The sequence below is a fragment of the Coturnix japonica genome, chromosome 1 (genome assembly GCF_001577835.2).
Source record: "Coturnix japonica isolate 7356 chromosome 1, Coturnix japonica 2.1, whole genome shotgun sequence".
NCBI lineage: Eukaryota > Metazoa > Chordata > Aves > Galliformes > Phasianidae > Coturnix > Coturnix japonica.
Genome location: NC_029516.1, coordinates 161103110 through 161128716, shown reverse-complemented (window position 1 = coordinate 161128716; position 25607 = coordinate 161103110). Strand labels below are relative to the sequence as shown.

At 38.2% G+C, this 25607-nt stretch overlaps 1 protein-coding gene across 2 annotated transcripts in view; it reads left to right on the top strand.

The window, feature by feature from the left end:
* DDX10 (DEAD-box helicase 10) overlaps window positions 1-25607 on the top strand; it is a 137544-nt gene that overhangs the window by 5917 nt on the left and 106020 nt on the right. For both annotated transcript variants that reach the window (XM_032442171.1, XM_032442172.1), the window contains exons 4-10: window positions 436-594; window positions 1018-1138; window positions 2247-2436; window positions 4519-4645; window positions 6076-6238; window positions 8037-8121; window positions 17779-17880. In XM_032442171.1, coding sequence (XP_032298062.1) covers window positions 436-594; window positions 1018-1138; window positions 2247-2436; window positions 4519-4645; window positions 6076-6238; window positions 8037-8121; window positions 17779-17880 — 947 coding nt within the window. The remainder of the gene's footprint in view (window positions 1-435; window positions 595-1017; window positions 1139-2246; window positions 2437-4518; window positions 4646-6075; window positions 6239-8036; window positions 8122-17778; window positions 17881-25607) is intronic.

The following is a 25607-nucleotide window of genomic DNA, read 5'->3' as shown; positions in this document are numbered from 1 at the left end:
TTTTAAAAATGTTTCAGATATTTCTATCTCTGAAATCTTTGTGTTAAGATTAGCTAGGACTGTGAAATTATTAAGAGGGGGAACAAGAGATATGTGATAACACTGGGTGGAATGCTCTGTGTGCACCATGTGTGTATGATATTACTCTAAGTCTAAAACCTAGATTAACGTCACGCTAATTGTCTTCCTTCTAGTTGTACTGTCTGGCTTTCATTGAATCCTATGACTGGGGAACATTTACTCAACAAGTATCAGTACCATCAGAATTCATGTGTAATCAAACCATGTGAAACGCATGCAGATATTTCTTCATTATTTGAATTGGCAATACTTCATCTTTTTCTATGGCACTCTTGGCTGTTACATATTTTTGTTCTCAATTTTTTTTTTTTTAATGTGAAAGTTTTTCATATATTTTTTACTTTTTTTTTCCAGGCTTTGGAACTCCTCTACCGTCTTCAGTGGACTTCAGCAGATGGATTGGGAGTTTTGATCATATCGCCCACCCGAGAACTGGCGTTTCAGACTTTTAAGGTTCTGCGTAGAGTGGGAAAGAATCACGACTTCTCAGCTGGCCTTATCATCGGAGGAAAAGTGAGTCCTCTGTTGGAGCCTACTGCAAGGGAGCGTAAATAAGTGCTGTAGTAAGGACTAGTTTAAGAAGGAAACTCTGGAAAACAGAAGTCATGGAAGTAAGGAGTTGGTAGGAAGCTATTGGAGACACAATAATTTTCCTCTACTGTGTCTTTTAAAGCTCTTGTATGTTTACCCTCTCTACAGGTTATGTGACTGGGTCAAACTTTCTCCCAACCCTTCTTGTCCTATTAAATCAGATTGCTCTGAAAAACATTTGTGCAAGCCGCTAGTAAGCATGCTGATAAAATGTGGTGTTTGTTTCAAAAGAGGAAAAGCTTCATTCTTTCCATGAACTGTCAGTAGGTTGAGCTGGGCTGAGGTCTCTGCCACTGGGCTTCTAGCATGACCAACCAGAGCTCAGCTGGTTTAACATATTTTCAGGATCTGAAAGAAGAGTCTGAGAGAATCCACCACATAAATATGCTCATTTGCACTCCAGGACGGCTTCTGCAGCACATGGATGAAACCTCTTATTTCTATGCATCTGATCTGCAAATGTTGAGTAAGTGTTTTAGTGCATCACAAAGCATAGAAATATTTTGTAGTAGCTCATAATTCAGAGGGGGATTTCCTTGGTTGAAAGGTTTATTCTGGTTTTTGTACGTAGATGAAAGAACATTAATATTTGCACACACACACATTAAATGGCAAACAGCAAAACTCCTTTCTTTTCTGTACTTAATCTCAAAGCAATTACTAAGAGTTGCCTTCCTTGGGATGATAAGAATGTGTAGGTGGGTTAAGTAAAGAATTCAAAACCACATGTGGTATCCTATGTAGTCAGGTATATTTTAGCTACAAGATGGTATCCTATATAGTCATGTATGTTTTAGCTATAAGACAATAAGACTTTTTGCTTCCAGCCCCGGCTCTCGTTTTTCATGACACGATGGTGAGCGTTTCTTATAGTTGATTACAGCATATGTATTGTGGGCCAATTCTAGAAAACATGTTTCTTTTTGAATTTTAAGCCAGATTAATGCTCCTTCCAACTGGAATACAGATTTCAGCTTAATGGGAGGCCTCTAAGAACTGTGCATAATCTTTAGAAAAGCTTGAGGAACTTTGAAGCAATTAGCAAGCTAATGAAGCTGATAAATTGCAAAACCAGGCTTGTTATACTCAGTGCTGTTCATGGCAGTTAGACTAGATTTGCATTAAATGTAGACTCTTTTCTTCAAGTTTTGTTGCCTTATGATGTAATGGCAAATTGAGCTTAGGCACAGAAGAACCTGTTTTTCTCTGTTTTTAATGGCACAGTACTGTTATATATTGCATGCTTTTGTTTTAGCAGTAGGATATGGAGTTTGTGATTTACAGGCTGTCTGCAAATTGCTGAACTTTTTATTTGGAATACGTATCTTTCTATGCTTCAGCATGTGGAATGGAGGGACGTAATGCAAAGGCTATGCAAACTGCTGAGAGTTACACTGCAGCTTTTTAAACCTATTTTATGGAGTGTGTGCATATCTAAAGCAAATCCTGTCATATATGGTAACTAATCTCCGTAGTCTAAGTAGGCATGGATTTTTGTGCTTTATGGATTTAAAGTCTTTAATCACAAAAGGGAAGCTAAAAACAGGTTTTCTCAAATCTGTTTCTCGATTCAGTTCTTGACGAAGCGGATAGGATTCTCGACATGGGTTTTGCCGATACAATGAACGCAATCATAGAAAATCTGCCTAAGAAGCGCCAGACCTTGCTTTTTTCTGCAACACAAACCAAATCAGTGAAGGATCTCGCACGGTTGAGTTTAAAGGATCCAGAATATGTTTGGGTTCATGAGAAAGCCAAATTCAGGTATGTTGATCATTTATTTTTTTGTGGGAAGGTTAAACAGATTGAGATCGTACTTCACTTGCTTCCCTAACTCATTTTCCTGAATCTGAAGTCATCCTTCTCCTTCCATTAGTGTCAAGTCTTGCTGTGTGCCATCCTGAAAGCAGGGTGTTTCAGAAGAGAGGTTACTAGTTCTGATTCATTTGCTATGGGGAGACTGAGCATTGCACTTTGCTTGTGGCTCCTCAGGCTCCTTTTCTGTCTGCAAGTTTATTTCCCTTGGCAATAAGCTCCAGATTGGACTATGTCCTGGATGAAGTGGTGTCCTGGATGAAGTGGCGTCCTGGCTGTGGCAGGTGTCATTTCCGAATTGCTACTTGTTGTGTTTTCTTCCTTCGCGTATGTGTGTGCATACTTACTGTGTAGGAGCACCACATTCGTTGAATGAATATGGTTCTTCAGAATGTTGTTAATGAATCCGATGTTCTGAAAAAAACTGTTCTATTGGGAACGTACAGAATGACAGTCTTGTTTGCATACGCAGTATTGGTGCCCAGCAGAAAGCATCTGGCATATGTCTGTGTGCATCAAGACCTGTTGCTTCCAGAAGTAATGAGTTTACTGTGCACAATCAGGACTGCAGCTCTGTGCACACCTGAAGTAAATCTTTCACACTGTGCAATTTGGCTTTGTTTCCAATTAGGAAAAAAAAGTACACGTTCATTTTTTGGCAGATAGATTTTGGAAAGAGGGAAAAAATGAGAAGAATGCTGCTTACAGCCCACAGAAAAGCCAAATCTTATCCTCTCGGTATCAGAAGGCTTATGAACATCTATGACTTTTTTTTCCTCCTGTCTTAAGGAGTGTGTAAATATTTCTATACATAAAATGAAGGTGGAGAAAGGTGAAGCACACTGATAAAAATGGCTTATCCAAGACAAATGAGAAATCATTGCCAAAATGAACAGCAGAAAGAGGTTGAATCCTGAGGCAGTGTTTTAATGAACTACTTGTCTAGATGCTCTTTATTGCTCTGCTGATGCCTTTGATAGTATGTTCTTTCCCTTCCAGTCAGTATATTAAATAAACACGATTGCTGGAAAAAAATGTGGTTACTCTCCTTGTGTCAGAAGAGGTTGAAGAGCTCAGCATGGAGTCTTCAGTTTGAGGACTGTCTATTTCACAAATGATGTTTTTTGTGAAGTCTACTTAAAGTACACTTGAGCTTTTGAAATATTGGGGGAAATACAGTTCAATAATAGACTGAATCAAAAAAAAGGAAACTTTCATTTGTTTTAGAGTTTATGGCTTTGGTACAGAGTGTATCATTGTATTATAGGGACAGTTTCCCCTGAAAGATCTACGGGGCAAAAATACTGTGATGTAATTCAAATTGAGCAGTAGAATAAAAACTGGAGCAGCATCTTGTAATTTCATATTTCTGAGTGGCACTTTTAATACAATAAAGTAATTTTAAATACCCTTGGTCTGTCCATGGAGAAGCAGAGGGACTGTGAGATGAGTATTTAAATATATTTCTATGGCAAAGATGCCTTTTTAAAAAAAATAACTTTTTTTTTTTTTAACTGCAAGGTGACTTAAGATGTCAGTTCAGTGCTTTACAAAGTCACTTTACATGTCAGGGTGTAATCAGTAAAAATACATCAATGCTTTTTTTTTTGTCTGCAAGTTTAGGCTGTGCTTTGACATTGCCTGGAGCACAAATGATGCTTTAATAGCACCAATAGACAAAATTGCATTTTAAGTCAAGGCAATTTGAATGTCGCTTCTTAGATATGGAGGGAGTTGGTTGTGCTGCTAGTAGATGAATTTAGAAGTAATGCCAAGAGTTGCCTCCTGCCCTTCTTCTCTCCCCTGACATTTACTCAGGAGATCGAAACCTGTTTCTCAAAGTGGGGTAACGTTCCAGCCTGACTTTTTTTTTCCTTGCTGTCGGTAGTTGTCAGGCAATTGGTTTAGAAGTAAAGAAAAGACAGGCAGCTCTGTCGATTATATATACACTTGTACTCACTCTTTTTTCCTTTGCTCTAATGTTATGATTACTGTGGTACCTAATTTTTTTCTTCTGATATTTTTTTTAAGTACCCCGGCAACTTTGGATCAGAACTACATCGTTTGTGAGCTTCAACACAAAATAAATGTGTTATACTCTTTCCTGAAAAGTCACTTGAAGAAGAAGAGCATTGTGTTTTTTGCAAGCTGTAAAGAGGTATGACTTCTGTTTTATTGTATTTTTCATTTTCTCTGTAGGGTTACAGAGTTTAGTAGTTTGCAGCTGCTTTCTTTCAAAGGCTTTAAAGGTGCTTATACAAGAAAGTTTAATTGTGAAATAGTATGGGAAAGAATCATAGAATCATCAAGATTGGAAAAGACCTCTGGGATCATCTAGCCCAGCCATCTCCCCACCGTCACTATTTATCCACTGAACCGTGGATAAATACTGTTTTGTTCAGAAGAAGGCAGCAGTACTTTTTGCTACGGACATTGCAGCACGTGGCCTGGGTATGTACCCACAAAAGTAGTCATTATTGTTTTTGTCCTAGAAAGACCTAAACTGTCACTAGTCTTATTACGATATTTATTAATAAAATAGTCAGTGGAAGCAATTCTTCTTTCCTGTCCAGTACCCTCAGTACAACATCTAGTTTTTTCTTGAACATCTCCAGGGATGGTGACTCCTCCTCTTCCATGAGCAGCCCATTCCAGTACCTGACCACTTTTTCATGAAAGAAATTCTTCCTGACATCCAACTAGAACCTTCTCTGGTCCAACTTGAGGCCTTTCTCTCTCATCCTATCACTGGTTATGCTGGAGAAGAGGTTGACACCCACCTCAGCACAACCTCCTTTCAAACACTTGTAGAGAGTGAAAATGCCTCCTTTGAGCCTCCATTTCCCTCAGCTACTTTTTGTTAGACTTGTGCTCAAGGTTTTTATTCTGGTTACTTAGGAAGTAATCCTTCAGATGTCTGCTTATAGCACTGCCTTGGGATCGCTCTGTTGAAGTTATCAGTATGTGGTTGTATGGCACAGGTTTTCCTAAGGCTTCTGTGTTTATCTGATATTTTACCATGTGTTTTCCACATACAATTGTAAAGTAAGTATTTATCATGGTTCGTCCAGTGCAAGAGGTTACAGTATGTTTTGTACTTTGGTTGGCTACTGAGTGTGGTGAAGTTGTAGGTTTACTTGTATGGAAGTTCTCTGAGTTGCAGTTGTTACTGAACAATTTCTGTAACCATCTTTAAAATTATTAGGTATGTCTACTATAAAGTAAGCAGAAGATACTGTATTCCTCCAGTAATGTCTAAAAGCAGCTCTTCAGATGGGTTTTTGATACTTTGGTCCCTTGCGTATGGCATCACTAGTTATGTCCTACATCATTCCTGCTGCTACATGCTTCTGTGTCTATTGGGAAATGCTGTCAGTAGGATTAGCAGACCTTTACCGCAGTTCATGTCCTATTATTGTGCCCTGAGTGCATGACAGCATTTCAGAATTGCATGTCTTATCTCTATGTGGAGAAAAGTGTTTTTTACTCAAAGTGTTAAATCTGTTGTGATTTACTGGATATTGTTTTCACTGTGCAATGTTAAATCTGATTTTATGGTTTTTTTTTCCCCCCTAATTTGTTGGATAGGTCCAGTATCTATTCAGAGTGTTCTGTAAGCTTCAACCTGGTCTTCCTGTACTGGCATTGCATGGCAAACAGCAACAGATGAAGAGAATGGAAGTCTACACATGTTTTGTTCGGAAGAAGGCAGCAGTACTTTTTGCTACGGATATTGCAGCACGTGGCCTGGGTATGTGCCCACAAAAGTAGTCATTACTGTTTTTGTCCTAGAAAGACCTAAGCTGTCACTAGTCTTATTATGATGTTTATTAATAAAATAGTCAGTGGAAGCAGTTCTTCTTTCCTGTCCAGTCTGTGGACAATGTAGTTTTCCCAGCTGGAAGGCAATCTGCTTTTCCAGCCATCTTGCATGATGAATATCCAAATGAGAGAAGATGGAAATAGTGATGTATTTGCTTACTACATGCCTTAAGGCAAGATTTCAGCAGCTTTAAATATTTCTGATATGCCTGTATCCTGTGGGTTATGCCAAAGGATATAGAAATTACTAACCCAGCAGTATGTGCAGACATATGTTGTGTATGTTGAAGAAATACTGGTGAGGGGTCTGGAGCACAAGTCTTATGAGAAGCGTCTCAGGGAGCTGGGATTGTTTAGTCTGGAGAAGAGGAGGCTCAGGGGAGACCTTATTGCACTCTACAACTGCTGAAGGGAGGTTGTGATGAGGAGGGGTTTGGCCTCTTCTCCCAGGCAACAAACAGGACTTGAGGAAATGGTCACAAATTGTACCAGAGGAGGTTTAGATTGGACATAAGAAGAACTCTTTCTCTTGGAGAGTGGTCAGGCACTGGAATGGCTGCCCAGGGAGGTGGTGGAGTTGCCGTCCCTGGCAGTGTTCAAGAGGCATCTGGATAATGAGCTCTGAGATATGGTTTAGTGGCTTGTGGTAGCAATGGTGATGGGAGTATGGTTGGACTGGATGATCTTGTAGGTCCTTTCCAGCCTTGTGATTCTATGAGTAGGACTATAGCACTGTATTCTTAAAGAGGTAGAATAATAAATGAAGAGCAGGAATATTTTATACGCCCTGTTTTAGCTTGTGTTTCTTTTCTTTTGTCATTACTTGCTTAATTATGACTTCTTTATATATTTTGTAGATATTTGGACTTTATTTTTTTGTACTTGGCTAATTTTGTGTATGACAGGAGAACATTTTTAGGACAACCTATTCTATTTCAGATAGGAAACTCATTGTCCAAAATCCAAGATTTTGTCAGTATGTTACAAGAGGAAGGTACTCAGAAAATAGAAAACAGAAGTACAAATGGCTTATCATACCTTCTTTGCTGCTGACGTTTCGCTAGTGAGGTGCTAATGTGGGTATGGTTGGTTAGGTTTCTTGAGAGTATGTTTAACTGTCCTATGGCATAACTACAGGCTTGGTCAGGGTTTAACACTGTTTACTGCAAGGCAAAGCATGCTGCTTCTGGATGAAGTACAACAGTTGGAAAGTGCTCCTAAATACTGTAATTCAAATAGCGTGATGACTCCTTTGGCAGGCCTGGCCACCCCCTCAGTGTTGCTGAGAGTGTGTGATATTTCTGTATGTGAATAGCTGAAGTAGTGCAGTGTCACCACAGCTAACTTCAGCTCACAAGGGCATAGGTGAAAAGTGGGTTGGATCTTGTTATTTATTAATTGTAGTGGTGTTTTATCATCTGTGTGACACAAAGCTTGTCAGCTCCTTTCAAGTTTGAAATTATGTTCCATTCAGTGCACGGTCATAATTTGGAGAATGAAGACACCATTAATTTTAGCTTTCTTTGATGAAGAGGATGACTGTTTATGATATGCTAGTACATGCAATTAATTTTATTTTTATTTCAGAGGTTGCACTCAATATCTATAAATTGGGGTAAATGATGGTTTCTGCAGAAATTAATGCTCCAAAATATGATGTTGCCCTTGATTAGGAGGGGTTGGAGTCAAATGAGCTTAAATTTTGGCATCTTTTTTTTTCTTTGCAGATTTTCCAGCAGTGAACTGGGTCATTCAGTTTGATTGTCCAGAAGATGCAAACACGTACATCCATCGAGTGGGAAGAACAGCCAGGTTCATATTCACTTCTCATTCTTTTTCATTTAATGTTTAAAATTCAATAGCTATCAGGACAGATAATTGGCTGGATGCACACTCGCTTCAAAAAATCAGGACACAAATTGGAAAGAAAAGGAAGACTGTTGTCACCAAAAGACAGTTTCGATCATCTAGAAATAATGGTCTAAATTAATCTTTTCTTTGTGAGAGACTCCTTACAGCACGAAGAAAGACCGTGTCTAATTGTTTAATCTGATCAGGGAAGACTAAGAGTGAGGAAGTAAAAGTCTTCTTTTGTACTTGGCAAGATTACCTCGCTAGCTGAGCTGAGCACATTCGTGAGCAGAAGTGCTTGTTTTGTCAATACAGCATATAGATAAATACAACTTACAGGTACATTGCTGACTGTTTAAAAGAAAGGAAGTATTTTTTTCTTATTTTGATTTGAAGAGGAAGGAATTGAACGTTATCTACTGGTTAAATTTTTAGTTTTCTAAGTCACTGGTAGAATTATATTTGTAAGGCTAGTCTTAGTTAAAGTACTTGCGGCTGAGTCCTTCTGAAGGAAGGGAGATACCTTAGTATGCTTATGAGAACCTGGTCCTTGGTTTCTGAAGTAGGTTTTAAAGAGAAAGTGAAGTTATTACTGCACAGTTTGATAGATTAAAAACTTTACTCAGTTATCTGAAGGATGACATGCAAGACCTGGCATTATGTCTTGTACATCATTGAACTTCTTTGTAGTAGGCTTTTATCATATGTGTTGCAATGTAAGTGGAAGTCAAACAGCGACAGAACTGTTTCCTAGAGCAGGATTTAGTAGTCAGCACTACCGAATCTGTGTTTCTGGATCAGATTGAATTAAATTTTGTACTTCCAGAAAATTTCAGAACCTGGAATTTTTAGTCAACGCTTTCCAATCTGATTGGTCATTTTTCTGCTCTACTCATTCCTGTGCACTGTATTCTCCTATCTACTTTTTTGTTGTAGAAGGGAACAATGAATTTTTAAATGCTTTTGGAAACATGTTCTCTATGAGCACAATCAGTGAATGTTAATTAGATAAAAATATAGTTAATTTCATGGGTCCCAATTTAGGGGAAAAAACGTAGATGTAGAGGTCTGTGAAGTGGTGATTTTTGTTTTGTTTGTATTCCCTGTGCCTTCCTATGAAGGCTTGTAATTCTGTCTTTATGGCACAGTGTCAGAGAGGAAAGGAAAACAATGCATTTGGCACCGTTTAATTGGAAACTTATAAAAGGCTTATTGAGATGTTTTGGAGCTACATCCATGCTTTAACACTACCCCAAAGTGACAACCATTGCGCCTTCTCCCATTCTTTTGCGGTGCCAAGAATCGTTATCAGTAGTTTTAGAAGGCAGGAGCTACTATGTAAAGACTAAGCTAATGACCACCCATTTTTCCCAAGGCTTTCAGTGAAGCACCACTGACTGGATCCTCATTCTTGCAGCTCTAACGGTAGCCAGACCTTACCTAATTGTATCTAATTACAATTACCTAATTGTATTGTACCTAATCTGGGCAAGCTATTTGGCTTTGGGCAGCCTGGTCTGGTGGGTGGCGACCCTGCGCATAACAGGGGTGTTGAAATTATATGATCATTGTGGTCCTTTTCAACCATGGTCATTCTATGATTCTGTGATTTGAACTGGCAGAATTGTCTAATACTGAAAGCAAATTCCTTCTGTAGGGAAAGTTTAAAGGTATTTTCTGTCTCATAATCTTGTGCAAAGATCAGATAAGGTTCTGCCCTACGCTGGGCTTTTATTTTGGACAAATGTTAGACTCTTCTTTTCTTGAAGTAAAGCATTTCTGGAAACATAATGTAAAGATCACTGAATGAATCTGAAATAAACCGTTGAGGATGGAAGATGTCTACTACCTTTAGGTAAATACTGTGTACTAAGTAAATGGTAAAGTTTTGGACATGGGTAGTTGGGAATGTGTTTCTTGGTAAACTGTGTACCGAGTAGGAAACTTCTCGCTGCAGTCAGGATGAGAGAAGCTCTTGGTTGTTGTTGTTTTTTTTTCTTCTAGAAATGTGATAAAAGTTAACTGTAGTTTAGTTGTCCTCATTAATGAAGTTAGATTGAATTACAAATTTTCATGGGTTACAAGAGTGTATAATTGCATGGAGTGAAAGCTTAATTAAATATCTCAGCTAATTAGGAGACTGTGTGAAGCTGTAATTTAAATTGGGGTGCCAAATACTGTTTACTTCTGAAATCAAATTATTTTGTGATACAAAAGTAAATATGAAAGTCAAGAGAGAAATTATTTTTGCAATGGGGTTGAAAAATGTTTGACTAACACTTGTGGCTGTGCTCCCACCTCTGTTTTATGGCAATATGCTAAGCAATATCTAAAATGAAAGATAAAGATTGTTTTATTTTGTTTTTTAATGAAAAGGCCCAGCACGTTCTGTAAGTAGCATTTCACTTGCATTGCATTCTGCCGAAGAGCATAAATCGTGGCTTTAGCTTTTGTGATTTATGGTACAGTAAGATCAAGAAAATCTGGATGTTGGCCAGTAATGCTTTTACTTCATAGTAGAATTGCCTTATTTAGATTCTAATTTTATTTTTTTTAAATTTGAAAAGTATGCTGCTATTGGAATAATCAAAGCTATTTCTTCCAGCTGCGTTTTAAAGTATTTTTGTAAAGTCTGAACTAGTTCAGTGACAGAGTTTCTAAACAGCTGACAGTATCACAGCTGTGCCCAGCAGTATTTGTCAGCTTGATGTTTGTCATACGGTCTCTTAGTGAAATCTGTTATTTAAAATATCAAAGTATTTTCCTGTGGGTTTTAGTTGCAAAAATTCTTAATAAATAAGAGAGATCTGTAGTGATGATCTGCAAAACTCTGTTCTGATTCCTAATTGCAGTTGATGGCTGCCTTTCCTGTGGTCTGTGAAGGCCAGACTTGAAAATATTCCTTGATCACTTTTGTGAAACAAGTTGCAGTGCCACTAGGGGACAGCAGGAGATAATAGTATATGAAGCACACCCATAACCATTGTTTTTTTCCCCCAAATTGTTTTTCTAAATCTAACTAATAAGTTGTATAGCATGAACGTAGCAGATACAGGGAAGTTTGTCTTTCAGTCATGTTTACACTGATGAGTTGAAAAGATGTTGAAATGTCTATTCTGCCTTTCCATTGGTGTGTAAGTATCTTGTATTTTGGCTGTACTCATCCTGGCATGTCTCGGTAATTAATTACCTTCTCCCCTCTGTTTCTTTCCTTCAGAGGAGACTATAGAATCTGTTTCTTGAGTATAATGATTCTCTCTGTCGGGAGCCTTTTTTATAATGACATGAATGCTGGAATGTAAAACTGAGTAAATCTTTGCTCTACATTTTTAATCTCTTTTATATCTAGAGCTTTATACGAGTCTCACCCAAGCTCTGATTTCTCACGGTTGTGGTATTTAATCCAGGTAAGGGGGTAGGTTTGTTAGGTGCTTAAACTGATTTAGGGAAGTCTCTGTGGGTTGTAATGTTTTTTTGTTGTTGTTAAGCATAATATGTGGATGCATATGGGCACATATATTTTGTCTAGCCATACATATGCTGTTTGCCTTTTGATAAACAATATTTTGAAAATTGGAAAGTAAAAAGTCTCACTTCCCAAAGTGAGATACTCTGTTACCTGCTGTTGTGTGCTGACTGGTATTATGATCAAAGCCAAGAAGTATCTGAAGTCTTAGAGAGGTAGCCTCTCACGTGCTGTGTGTATACTCAAGAATGCATGCCAGCCTCATATTCAACAAGGCTGAGGGCAAATTCCTGCCCCTGAGTGGAGACAATCCCAAGCACAGATACAGGTTGGGTAGAGAATGGCTTGAGAGCTGCCCTGAGGAGAAAAAGGTGGGGATATCAGTTGATGAAATACTCAGCATAGCCATCAGTGTGTGCTTGCAGCCCAGTAGGCCGACTGTATCCTGGGCTGCATCAAGAGAAGTGTGACCTGCAGATTGAGGGAGGTGATTCTGCCCCTCTACTCTGCTCTTGTGAGACCCCACCTGGAGTACTGCATCCAGTTCTGGAGCCCACAACACAAAAAGGACATGGAGCTGTTGGAAAGGGTCCAGAGGAGGGCCACAAAGGTGATCAGAGGGCTGAAGCACCTCCCCTATGAGGACAGGCTGAGGGAGCTGGGGCTGTTCAGCCTTCAGAAGAGAAGGATCTGAGGATATCTTATAGCAGCCTTCCAGTAACTGAAGGTGGCCTAAGGAAAGCTGAGGAGGGACTTTTTGTAAGGGCAGGTAGAAACATGATGAGGGGAAATGGTTTTTAACTGGAAGAGGGTAGATTTAGACTAGATGTTAGGAAAAGATTCTTTACTGTGAGGGTGGTGATGCACTGGAATGAGTTGTCCAGAGAAGTGAATGCCTCTTCCCTGGAAGCATTTAAGGCCAGGCTGGATGGGGCTATGGGCAACCTGCTCTGGAGAGAGTTGCCCCTGTATATAGTAGGAGGGGTTTTGTAACTAGATGATCTTAAAGGTCCCTTCCAACCCCAATCCTTCTGTGAATTCAATTTATGATAACATCAGCATAGTACAGCTGGGACAGACTGACAAAATGGTGTCTGACAAGAAACTGCATATGAAGCAAAGGTGTGGAATTGAATTACTCCCTGTGTAAAAAATGACACCCATTGACATTCATCAATGCTTGCTTTATGTTTATGGAGACCAAACAGAGGCTGTGAGCACAGTGTGGCAGTAGGTGGTGTGTTTCAGCAGTGGTGATGGTGGCAGCGAGGTCACCTCTGTTGGTGCAAATTTTGATGAGTGCAGCATTCAGGCTCTTATTCAGTTGAGCTCTTATGCTCAATTAAAGAAAAATACCTATTTTGAAAAGAGACTGTCGGTCATGTGGACAGGACAGAAATTCTGATATTAGTGTATTTGTTTATAACGCTGTTTTCTCTCTTGGAAAAAAACCTGAATAACATTACCACAATAGGGTAGAAATTCATTGTATGGAAGATATGATGAACATTAGATAAAACTCTTCTTGCTCTTGGGCCTGGAGAATAAAGTTTGATTTTTTTTGTTCTGAAGCTTAAAGATTTCACCAATTCTCTTTGTGTGAGAAGGCCCGGAAGGTAGCATAGAAAGTTTTACCTTCACTGAGCCCATTACAAGACCTAAAGCTGTTATTTTGTTTGAGAAATGTTTTAAAATGGCAGCTTATATAATCAGATTTAATAGTTGAATTTTAAAACACAACTATGAATTACTGTGTTTCTGTGGAAGGCCTTAGGGGATAAATATGGATATTAGTTCCTCTTTGTTGAAGAGCGGCATGTGGGTTAGCAGTTTTATTCATATGAGTATCGGGTTGAAATAGGTTTTCTCAGAATAAAACTCTGTTTTGACATTTTTTGTAATTTTTTGGTAGATGTCTTATATTGTTGCAGTGCAGATGAACGTTTATGCTTGTGAAATGCTCTTTCCTTCACTGCTGCAGCTATTTTATCAAGGAACTTGGAATAACTTAAGAACAAATTCTGTGGGAGAAATAGTAGAACTTGACTCATGTCACTTTTTTTGTGTAGTCCTTATTATGTGAAGTGTGATTGTTCGGCTTTTTGCTAACCTACTGAAAATGAGGTTAGGAATAGGCATGGTGATTTTCTCCAGGTCTGTCAGCGTGCTGGTCTCCTTACTGCCATGAGTTTTACTGTTACTGCTCTTGGGTTTTGTTGGAGTTTGGAAAAAAAAAGATATTCTCAGCACTAAATTATTAAATAAGTAAGATTAAACTCATAAATTTACTTAATGTCTTTGCAGATTTAGATTTCAATCGTCAAACTAATACTAGGCTGTTAAGTCCTGTATAAATACTAACAAGATACTGCCTGGTTATAAAGCCCAGCTGGAAAATCCTTTTGAAATCAGTCAAATATAGAATTGCAGTCTGTTAATGTGATTCAAATGTGAAGCTTTTTTTCTGAGGGCCTGGCCACAAGCTCAGAACCTACTGACAAACCCTTTGGATTTCAAACCATACACATTAGTTTCCTCCCCGAGATGGCACAGTGGTACAATAGGAAACGTTATTGAAAACCACCTTGAACGCATTAATGCTTGTTAGGTATGGATCATATATTGTTATGAAAACTGTAGTTATGCTTCACTTGGATCCTTACCAGATAATATGCAGCAACGTTTTAATTGTTCCCAAAGTAGGTAAGGGAAAGGATTATACTGCATTGATAGTTACTGGAAGTCTTCAAGTCCCCTTAAATCCTTGAAGTCATCTTTGAAAAATTATTTAATTTTCCTTTTTTATTGGTTCTTCTCAGTAGTTGCTAAAAGATGGAATAGTATCAGTTTGGAAACCTCTGTTCTTTGTCTCTTTTTGTGTGATGGTACTACAGCAAAGAAAAGAAACAATTTTCTTGACATAAAGGCTACACAAAACTTAGCATTAAACATTGAAATTACCATTGTCCATAGATTCAGATTTAATGTATGTTTTCTTGTTCTGAATGATGTAAATGTGCCTTAAGAATTACGTCTCCTGATCTTGCGCTTCTGAAAGGATAGCTGACACAGCATTTAAAATGTTTAGCACTAACAACACAAGAAGTCAGCTTGAAGGTCCATGTGATCCTGTTTGACGTTTTGAGAATGATCTCAGGGGTACTGAGAAAAAGGTTTAGAAGAAAAATTGAGATAGAATAACATTTCCTGGTCTGTATCCTTCTAGAGTTTGGGTCGGTGGCTTTCAGAGAGGGTATCTGCTTTCATTGGTCTGTGATGGGTATTTCTTACCTGATTTATATGACATTGGTATTTCATAGTGTGTTGTACTAAAGCAGAAATTTTAGAATGTTACAAGATAAGAAATACAAGAAACAAGGAACTGTACAAGCTACTTCTTTCCATTCACTATATTGGAGTACTCTACAAAGACTGTCCTACCTAGGTGTATACATGCAGTAACATTAAGACTTCTTGTTGATTTGATGGAAGTGTTCCTTATATATCAAGAGATTAGACAGGTATCCTGGTCATTCTCATAGGTCTTTTGTGAATCCTTTCATGTCATAGCATCTGTTTTGATGGAACTGGCAAAAGGGTGAGTGTTGCTCTGTATTCTGAGTTGATGACACTAGTACTGGTAGCGATATCATTGTGTCTTTCTGTCTAATACAAGCTTTGGGTAGATAAAAGTGACTGTTTTTCTCATATTTTTAACGGCTTAAAGTTCTTTGTGATGAATAATAAGCTTGCCTTGGAATTGCAACTATCAATTTTTACCATAAAATGCAAAGTATTCTGAGGTTCAATAGCTTTCCAGGTTCTGTAGCTTGTTCAGACAGGGACAGCATCTGATTTGTGCCCGCATTGTTGATATATTGTCTGGAATTTGGTTGGGTTAAAATAAATAGAGCTTTCTTACAAAGTGGACTTGGTCTAGACATGCAGGTTGTTCCCAGCCATAATTACTCATTATATAAAGGACCTAAGACTTCATGGAAAGTTTTGTCAGTAGTCTTCTGTGCTATTGGTAAAGACAGTTATTTTCCTTAGGGCAAACGTATTTGTTGCTTTGAACTCTTGGAAAAGACTGCAAGCAGATAAATTTACATTAGATTTTTTAAGTCTATTAAAAGAAAAAAATAATTTAAGAATATATATTATCTGTATTATATTTTATATTTTATGAGAATTTATATATAAATATAAAAATTGTATATTATATATTATTTATTTATTTCTTTTACAGTATCTCTGCCTTATTCTTGATACCAAAAAAGCATCATTTTGGTGATGAAGTCCAAATGTCTTAGTGTTTGTTACCGGTATCCTTGGTTATTCTTACTTTTCAAAACAAACAAACAAAACCCCATGAATTGTTACTGTGTCGGCCTGTGGCAGAGGCCCCTCATTTTGTGTCAGTTTGATTTCCATATCAAATATCAAAACCTAGAACACATGGGTTAAATTTTCATGATGAAAAATCTTTATAAAAACTTGTTAAAGGCAGGATATTGTTTAAAAATCATCTTCAGTTCCCAAACCCATCATGTGTTGTAGCACTGAGCAGGAAAAAAAAAAAAGTCACCCAAGAACATCTTGTTGTGATGTTTCAAATTCATCAAATGAAAGCAGAGCTGTAATAAAAGCTGTCAGACTGTTTTAACTGCAGATTTTGTTGCTGCTTGCATTGCTTACTATACTGTGACAGATAGTGTTTATAGTTTCCAAACAGTTTTGTAGATCTGTTTTTGCCAAGTGATAACTGTTTATGCTTTTGGAGAAACATGGGCTCCATATATTCCATCTGAAATGATTTTTCAGCTAATGCTGTCACTGTCGTTTGTTTGATGTTAGGATGTTTTTTTGCACTCTTTGGCCTCCAATAAGCTGTCTGAATCCATCACTCCCTTACATAGCTTTTCTTTTCCCTTTTCTATGCACAAGGACTGGGCTGGTGATTCCTTCTGTCACTGGAATTTTTCTTGGAAAGTTATGTGACCCACCCTGTCACAGTCTTGTTCCCTGTGCTTTCTGACTCAAAGACAGACTAGTAACATCTCCCACTCTTCTGCTGACAGTTGGCATGTTCTGTATAATATCCTTTTCCTTGATGGTATTGGTGGTAGGTGTGTGGCTGGAATAGATGATTTTGGAGGCTGTTTCCAACCTTGGTGATTCTATGATTTTCTTGATGGAGAATACAGCTGGACTTGAGACCAAATAGGAAAAGTCAATGGAGTAAGAGCAGCCAAAGATTAATGTAATGGCAAAACAGGACTGGATGGATAGGGAAGGGAGAAGAGAGAGAGGTGTTGGTGCGGACAGTCCTGGAATAAAGGTAGAGAAAAAAGCTGACTTTCCATCCAGAAAACAGAAAAGATGAACTGGTTATGTTCAAGCTGGCTAAAAAATTTAATCAGCAAGACAAATAGAAACGGAGTGGGCACCAAACTTCTGTTTAGTTAGTAAACAGACTATGACATTAAAAAGGAATTGAAAAATATTACTATAATTTGTTTCATATAAACGCACCCCTGATAGTTGTAGCCATTTGCAGGCTTATCATCTGTTTCTGCATAGGGACTTGCCTCTCAGTACCTCTGTCTGTTTAGAACTGTTCTACACAGTAACAGGCTGTGGCTCATAAGTGGGTCCGTTTCTGTGCTTTTATAACAGTAATTCCTCTGTGATCTTTTAGAAAAGTAATCTTTATTCAACATGCAAATAGAAGTTGCTGTCTGAGTTCAAAGCACTTAATGCTTTTCTGATGTTTACATTCTTACAGTTACAGTTGTGCAAAGGAGAATTGAGTGGTACCGAGGGTTAATATTTTCCTGTTGGTACAGGATGAATGCAAGTAGCAGATCTTGTAATATTTGATCAAGTGTTGTTTAATTACAACGGAAATAGTTCCAGTCTGGGAAAAAACAGGATCCTCTGCTCCTAATCCGTGTCTTAGACCCAGACATATGGAACTCAAGGTGTAATTTTGAAACCACTTGGAGATAGTGACAAGTCACTTAACTAGTTTGGCTTTTCCCTTTTTGGAGTGAAGGTGATTGTCTGCTCTTTGGGCTACTAATAAGGAAGCAAATGTAATTCCGATAAGTTGAAAATAATATATATATTTTTTTCTTCCTTTGGATTAGATACAAAGAAGGTGGCGAAGCTTTGTTGTTCCTGCTGCCCTCAGAAGAAAAAGGCATGGTAGAACAGCTGGAGCAGAGGAAAGTACCTGTCAATGAAATAAAGTAAGTGACTGATGGCTCGTCTGTTAGCCTTTCCCCAGGTATGTTGTGTTATAAGTATGGCAAAAGTGATGAAATCAAATGCTAGATTTGCTTGGGATTGGACAAACTTGCTTTTGATACTGTTGAAGAAGAAAATACCTTGAGAGGTTACCGATTCCACCCATTTTGCTGAAGATGGGATCAGCCACACAAATTACTTACAGTGAATGCCTGTCTAATTTGCCAGCGAATATCTTCACAGTTTCCCAAAGTGATCTCATCTATACTCAGCAGTTCCTGTCAGTAAGGCTTTTTCCTCAAGTATCTGATAAGTCTTACAGTAAACGTATATGAAATATTTCTTTAATCCTTTGCCAAGAACTTATGGAAAATGACATTTTCATACTCTCTGCAGCTACTTTTCACGTAACTGAGCATTATCGCACTATCTCTCTCCTTTTCTTTTGCAGATTAAATAATTACAATTTCTTTAATCTTGCCTTGATGTTTTTCAGACCATTTATCATTCTTATTTCTCTTAGCCGGTGCTTCTTTACTGCTGGCTATTTCTCCAGTTGGTCATGGCCTTTCTCAGTCAGTTACCTGATGAACAGGATTTTTATTTTTTTTTTAAAGCATTACTAAATGGTCATTTCAGAGTATTATTATATTTCAGAGAATATACTACTGAGGACCTGTAGGGATCTATGCTCTGTGCTTTCTGTGCCAATGAAAACTGACTTTGAAAGAGCTGGAGGGGGGGGAGAAGGGGAAAGCAAGACAAACAAACAAGCTTATTTCCAATATCTATTAAATACAATGTAATGCACTTGTAGGAAAGGCAAAAGCCAAATCTGTAAAAATAATAAATAAAACACACCAAGAAATAAATGATTTCTTCCTTAGCAGTGCTGTGTTCTTTGTGGCTGTCAGCCCACTGATAAGTCAGAAGGCAAAACAAAATGAGAAGGAAATGTAGGAGAAGTGAAATAAAACCAGCAAATACACCCTGAGCTGGACTCCCTTTCGAATACTTGTATAGACAGGGTTACCCCACGTCAAAAATGATTGAATAAATCAAGAGAAAGATGGATGAGAGGTAGGAAATAAATTCCATACCAGTAGATAAGAACAGTTAGAACTGTTCTATTTTTGGAAAGGTATGATTTGAAGGTGAAAGTACCTGAGACTGAAATGTAATCAGCTGTATGCAGAGAATGTTGGTGCAATAATTGTTTTTGAGAATGAAACAAGATAGGGTGAAACTTCAGTGGCTTTTAATACCTTGGCACTTAAACCTTCGGGTTTGCTTGAAATTAACTTGCACTGTATTTTTTTGAATTCTAATTTAACTATTGGAGGTAAGAAATCACTGCTGCTTTTACTGTTAGATGGGGTTTTTTACAGTTTACATTCATGTGTATGTCAAATTATTTGAATTAAGAAATGCAAGTGGCCACAGTTCAGAGTTTATCATTAGACTCTATTGAGTGAGACTTTCTTAATTTATCTTTTTTATTGTACATTTAATAATGGGGTGCATTAAGGTAAGCTAGAATAATGAATGTAGTCAATTGCAGCTTGTTACAATATTGGCTTAACGAACTTTAATTTGTTTTTGTAAATGAAGAGGTAGACGTGGTCAGCTGCTGTGGTGGTGGTAGGCAAAAGCTTGGACTGATAATCACAGAATACTGTGATTTCTACCGAATCTTACTCTTCAGAGCACACCAACATTCAGCTTTGCTAGGACTGTAAAAACAAAGTGAAGCAGCTCCTAGAACTCTCATTGCTCCTGAAGTTTTCTTTTGACAGTGCTGTTCATTAAAAAAAAATAAGGGAATTTGGACAACATTGGTAAACAAAATGTGTTCACATCTGGTGTTTTCTTTTCCCTTAAGCATCGTAGCACCTTACAAGGACCAGCTGTATAACCACCACAGCAGTCTAAGTGAATGTTTTCCAGCAAACAGTTGTTAGTATTTCTTCATTTTGTTATATAAGGCTGTTAAAAGTTACATAATTTGTAGAATTCATGGGATGGAACTTTCATTTTCCTACATACCTGCTTAAAAGGCGAGACTTTGAATTTCGTATTCAAGCTCCCTGTAGAACCTATTGTAGTAAATCATTCTTTTCTAATCACTGCAAGCTGCAAATTTACAGTTAGTGCTTTTGATGACACGTTATTTCATTGTTCAAGCACAGCAAGAGAAACTGTGAAATATACAATAATAAATGTAGTAGCATTCAAATAAGGCAGAAAGCCACTCTGAAAGTATTAAGTGTTATAGACATGTTTATAGTCAGTCCATAACTTTAAAGTTTTATATGTGAATTGAAATGATTTTTGATAGCACCTTGAGATTGCTTCATTATATGTAACTTTGTTGACTAGATAAAAGCTGCTTCTGAACGAGTTATCCTTGCTACATTTGTCTCTCTGGAAAATTCTACCCAAGGAAGTGCAGATCTGTAGATATCCAGTGTGAAATATTGCTAGCTTCAGTCTTATGGCAGAAATGCAATTACTGGAAAAACCTTTGCTTTTGTGTCTCACAGTAGAGAGTGCTTGGATACCGATCCTATGTAATGGTGTCTTTAATACTTGAGAATCCATTAAAACTTGCTGCCTCCTGGAAACCATCCATGCTCTATGAATATCCATTTGTGTCAGTACCTCCACCTGTACGTGCTGTGCTATGTGATGCTGGCAGCTCTTGCTCACTGTCCCAGCTCTTCCTCCTCTCTCCAGCTTGGTGAGCTTCCTCCTCTCTCCCTTGCTGCACAGGAAGCCAACTTCCACACTGAGAGCATGGAGCAAAAATTGCTGTGCTTGGAAGCTGGATGAAATACTGGGACTACATAGTGAAATAAAACCAAACCCTCTGAAGTTTACTTTTTAAACATTACTAATACATGTGCATTAAAGATTAAAATCTGCAAGCCAGGCTTTCCTAACAAAATAGCAATATGGTCTTTGCATTGGTTGCCTTAGAGGCATCCTTATGTGAGCATTTCCTCTGGAGGATTCAGTGTTGGATGAATTACCATCTAAATGCCCAGATGCTGTTTCTGGGAGTCCTTAAAATTAAAATAAATAAAAGTAAGAGAAAGAAGCGTTAGTAATATATTTGACTTACTCTGTACACTTTTGCAAGTTTAGACCTTTATTTTTCACGTGATTTTTTTCTTAATTTAGCCAGCAGCTTTCCTCTGTGATTTATTGCACGCTGCTGAAATGAAGCTTCTCTGCCAATTTCCTGAGACATCCTTTCTCTAAAAGGGATGTTTTATCAGCTGGTTCACACAGTTAGATAGAGTAATAGAATGGTTTGGGTTGGAAGGGAGCTTTAAGATCATCTAGTTCCAGCCCCCTCCTATAGGCAGGGACACCTCCCTCTAGACCAGGTTGTTTCAGTTTCAAAGGTGTGTTGCTTTTAAATAAACGTTACATGTTAGAAAGAATTCTTATTTATTTATTTTTGTAAATAAATCCATACAAATTTTCTAGACAGAAGTTACATTAAAAGAAGGGAAGTGCAGATGTTTCTGTGGGTGAGAAAGTGCTGAGGCCTGTTGTGTAGTGTCTGTGCTGACAGCATGTTCATCAGTCAGACTATTCACAGCTGTGTCTAAAGCAGAGCACTTCCAGCCCAGTATGTGGTAAAGGGAAAGCATCTTGTTTTAGGGAATCATTTGGCAGCATGGTGTTTTTGGTGGTAATTTAATTGTTTTGCTTAATCATAGAATCATAGAATTATCCAGGTTGGAAAAGACCTTGAAGATCATCAAGTCCAACTGCAGCCTAACCAGTACCCTAACTCTAAAAACCCTCCACTAAATCATATCCCTGAGCACCACATCCAAACGGCTCTTAAACAACCTAACTACCCTTTCTGTAAAGAAGTTCTTCCTGATATCCAACCTAAACTTGCCCTGGTGCAACTTGAGGCCATTTCCTCTCATCCTGTTACTTGTCACCAGTGAGAAGAGACTTGCCCCACTCTCACTGTAAGAACCTTTCAGGTACTGGAAGAGGGCGATAAGGTCTCCCCTCAGCCTCCTTTACCCCAGACTAAACAGCCCCAGCTTCCTCAGCCTCTCCTCGTAGGGCTGATTCTCCAAGCCCTTTATGAACCTCATTGCCCTTCTCTGGACCACAAATTGCACTTTGTGGAAGATGGAGAAGACAGTGTATCTACTTAGAGCAGTATCCCAGTGTTAAAAATGAAGGAAAGGAGAGGAAAACAGAATGAGTGTTGACCAGAAAACTCACCGAGCACTGTCAGATATGGTCATAAGACAGAACTAGCTGAAATCATGTGCACAGTCAGGAGTGGCTGTTTGGCCATTTATGCAGCTGCTGGGCAAAACTGCAGTTCTAGAAAGTTATATTGGTCTTTAATTATAAATTGAGTACATGCACAGAGTAAGAGAAGAAAGAAGCAGCGTAGTTAAAATGACAGACAGTGTCATAAATTCCTCTCCTGTCCTTTTGGTAGTGGATTCTAGCTCGCTGGTTCTTAACTGCTCAGGCAAGCTCATACATCATAATTTAAGTGTTTGGATTTATTTGATTTGTCTCCCCGCATAGTTACATGCCTATAATTATTGTAAGGAGTTTTATTTGTTTGGAATGAGATAGCATACAAACTCATTAAAACCAAACTCTGCTGACTGGCTTTCATATTTTTGGAATCCCAGCATAAGAGAAAGGCAGCAGTGGTTGATTCTCTTGACTCAGTGCTGGAGAGAAGAGTGTCCAGAGTTATGACTTAAATATTCAGGATTGCAAATTGACTCATTCATTAATTAACAAACGCATAACTAAAGAATGTGCCCCAGGCACCGTGCACTTTGTTAACATTGCTTAGATTTACACTACAATATATTGCCTTTTAACTTAAGCAAAAATCAGTGTGCATCAACAAATTATTGCCTGCCTAAGAGCCCCAGTGCCATATTGTATCCTGAAAGTAATGGATTGTTCTTACACCTTTGTAGAAAATGATGAGTAGTAGCGGGCCCAGGTGGGAATTGGATCTTGGTCTGCATTTTGACTTCTGCATTGTGTCAGTCATAGCCATAGCTGCTCCACAGCTGGTTTTGCCTTACTTCAGATTTCATGTAGCTCAGACATGTCCAGTGTATGGGCTGCATGCATCCTGGCCCAGCCCATCCTGCAGCCATCCTGAGCTGTTGTGGTGCCGGCTCTTCTCAGTGTGGAGCCCAGCCTGGCCATGGGCAAACACGTATTGCTCAGCACCAGCCGAACATTGGTGTGTGATTGGCACTGGGGGCTGAAACCCAGACACACGGAGGGTACAGTGAGGTGCTAAGTCAAGTTATGGCAGACAATTGGTGCCCATGGTGCAGGCAGTGTTTCCCTGGCTTCTGGGGCTGTGAGATTGCTGGATGTTTTTCCAACATCAAGAGAGGACATTTGTTATTTCTTTCATATACTTAAAGCCAGTTATAGTATGAAAGATAATCAAATTGATTAGTCATGTTTTGCTTCTAAGCTGTGTCGGCTATTGTGTGTTTACTTGTTTTCTTTAGGTGATTACAAATTGATTTTTCAGTATCAAATGCAGAAAAAGTGCTGGTCTAAATTCATTTTTAGCCACCTTTGAAGATGAGCACTGTGCTTACCTGCCCCATCTCGTAGATCTTTATCTCTCAGTGAATTGTCTGGAATAGATGTGATGGTGTCTCTAACTGCTTTTTCTTGCTGTTGTCAAGTTTCTTTTGACCCTGTGGGTTTATTTAAGTGCCTGTTAACTCGTGATTTCTGGTTCTGGCATGAGCTTGGGCTGTATTGTAACTGCTGGTGGCTGTGTGATGGCACCTGCTGCTTTGAGCGAAGACAAGGAGGGCAAATATTTTAAGTGCATGTGATCTCTTAGTAATTTTCCTGTAACTTCCCAGTAATTTATTGTGTTTCTGGGATTATTAATGGTGTTAATTTTAAGGTTTATTGTTGATTATTCTTGTGCTCTCTCCTTTATTATACCTCATTTGGTGCTTGTATTCTCTTACCCCAGGGTACTTGTGCTGCTTTTTATACTTGTATTCACTTGAATTTTTCCTTTTGAGTTTCATTACATTGTGAACTCCTTGATTTCACCTAGTTAGCTTTTTTATTATTGCTGTATTTTGTCTGCATTGAGGTGGTGTATTTTGCACTTGTACCTTCTAATGTAATTTAGTATCACTTAAGCCACTGCTTTTATTTTTCTCTTCCATTTTTCCTTTCTTAGCATCATGAATGTTGTCACCGTTACCTTCTCATTCTTGTTCAATAGAGCAAAATCTCGGTTTCCTTTTCCTGTTTTTGATATTTTGTATGTATTCCATCTGCACTGCATTTCAGGGACTCGTTGGTCAGTCTGAGTCTCACTGATTTTTTTATGTCTCTTGATTTCTGTCTTATGTTTTTACATGTTCAGAGTGAGTTATGTTCTGTGCTCTGACTGGGCTTTCACTATTGGATCGTTTATAGAAGCTGCAGCTGAACAGTTCTTACGTCCACTGCAGTCTTATGCTGTCTGTTTCTGACAGACATAGGAAATATATATAGTGAAGGAATAAAGCTTTGATGTCTTAAATTATTGCTTGGTAGCGCTTCCCAGCCCAATATTTAGTGGCTTTTTTTCCATGTTTCTCAGTCATAATAGATTATGTTACCAAAGAAATTACTGTAAGATGTTCCTTCCCTAACATTTTAATCACAGATGTGTTTTTTAGACTGACATATGAAAAAATCTGATTTGGATTCTTGGTTTCCTTAATTAAAAGCTGTGTTTTGCTGTACAGCGTGGGATGATGTTGCTCACAGCAGCAAGGTTCATTGTGAGAAATATAATGACTGTGGTAGAGCACCTTGCTTGACATCTGCTTGAGAGGTACCCTGCTGCCATGTTTGGTAGCTTGTATGATATGCTGAGGTGGCAATAACAGGTCACAAGCTGGAAAAAGACAAGTAAACGTCTGGGCAAATAACCCTAGAATAGGAAAAAATATCAGTTGAATAAACGTAGAAAGTCCTGAGTTTATGAAAAGACTTGTTTAACTCCTTACCAGCTCTGCTGTCATTTTCTGTAACACAGTAGCTGTTCTCTAGTCTCTCAGTTGATATCTTGAGGTTTTAAATGTCTTTAATCTTAGTGTCCTTTGTTTTTGCTCATCTGCCTGTAACAGAGAAGTTAATTTCACAATTCCCAAGGTGATGGATCTTTTTTTTAAGCTTTCAAAAGTGCTGAGAGTATCCCTGGGAACATTATTATCTCAGTGTAAAGTAGTCCTATGACTCATTAGGCTTTTTTTTTTTCCTCAGCATTTTATAAATTCCAGAAGTATTTTAATGCTGATTTTGGCTTTGCTTTGGAGAAGATTTCACATCCTTCACCAAAGACTGTAACTGAATGAAAACTCTGAGCTCCTGTTTCTTTTTTTCTATGTTATTCATTTGAAGGTTGTGTGCTTCATCCGTAATATGGTTCCACTGTAAACTTTTCAGAGTAGTGATAGTTGTGTGCATATTAAAGTGATGCAGAACTGTCATGGTTTAATAATTTTGTAATTTTTGCTATCAGTATTCCACATCATAACATCATATAAAGCATGAATAATTTTACTGAATCTGCAACTTACAGAAGAAGACTACATCTCCCAGGGAACAACACGATAGGTCACGGGACCTGGACTCTATATTAACTCTGTCGCAGAACAGACTGTCGTCTTTC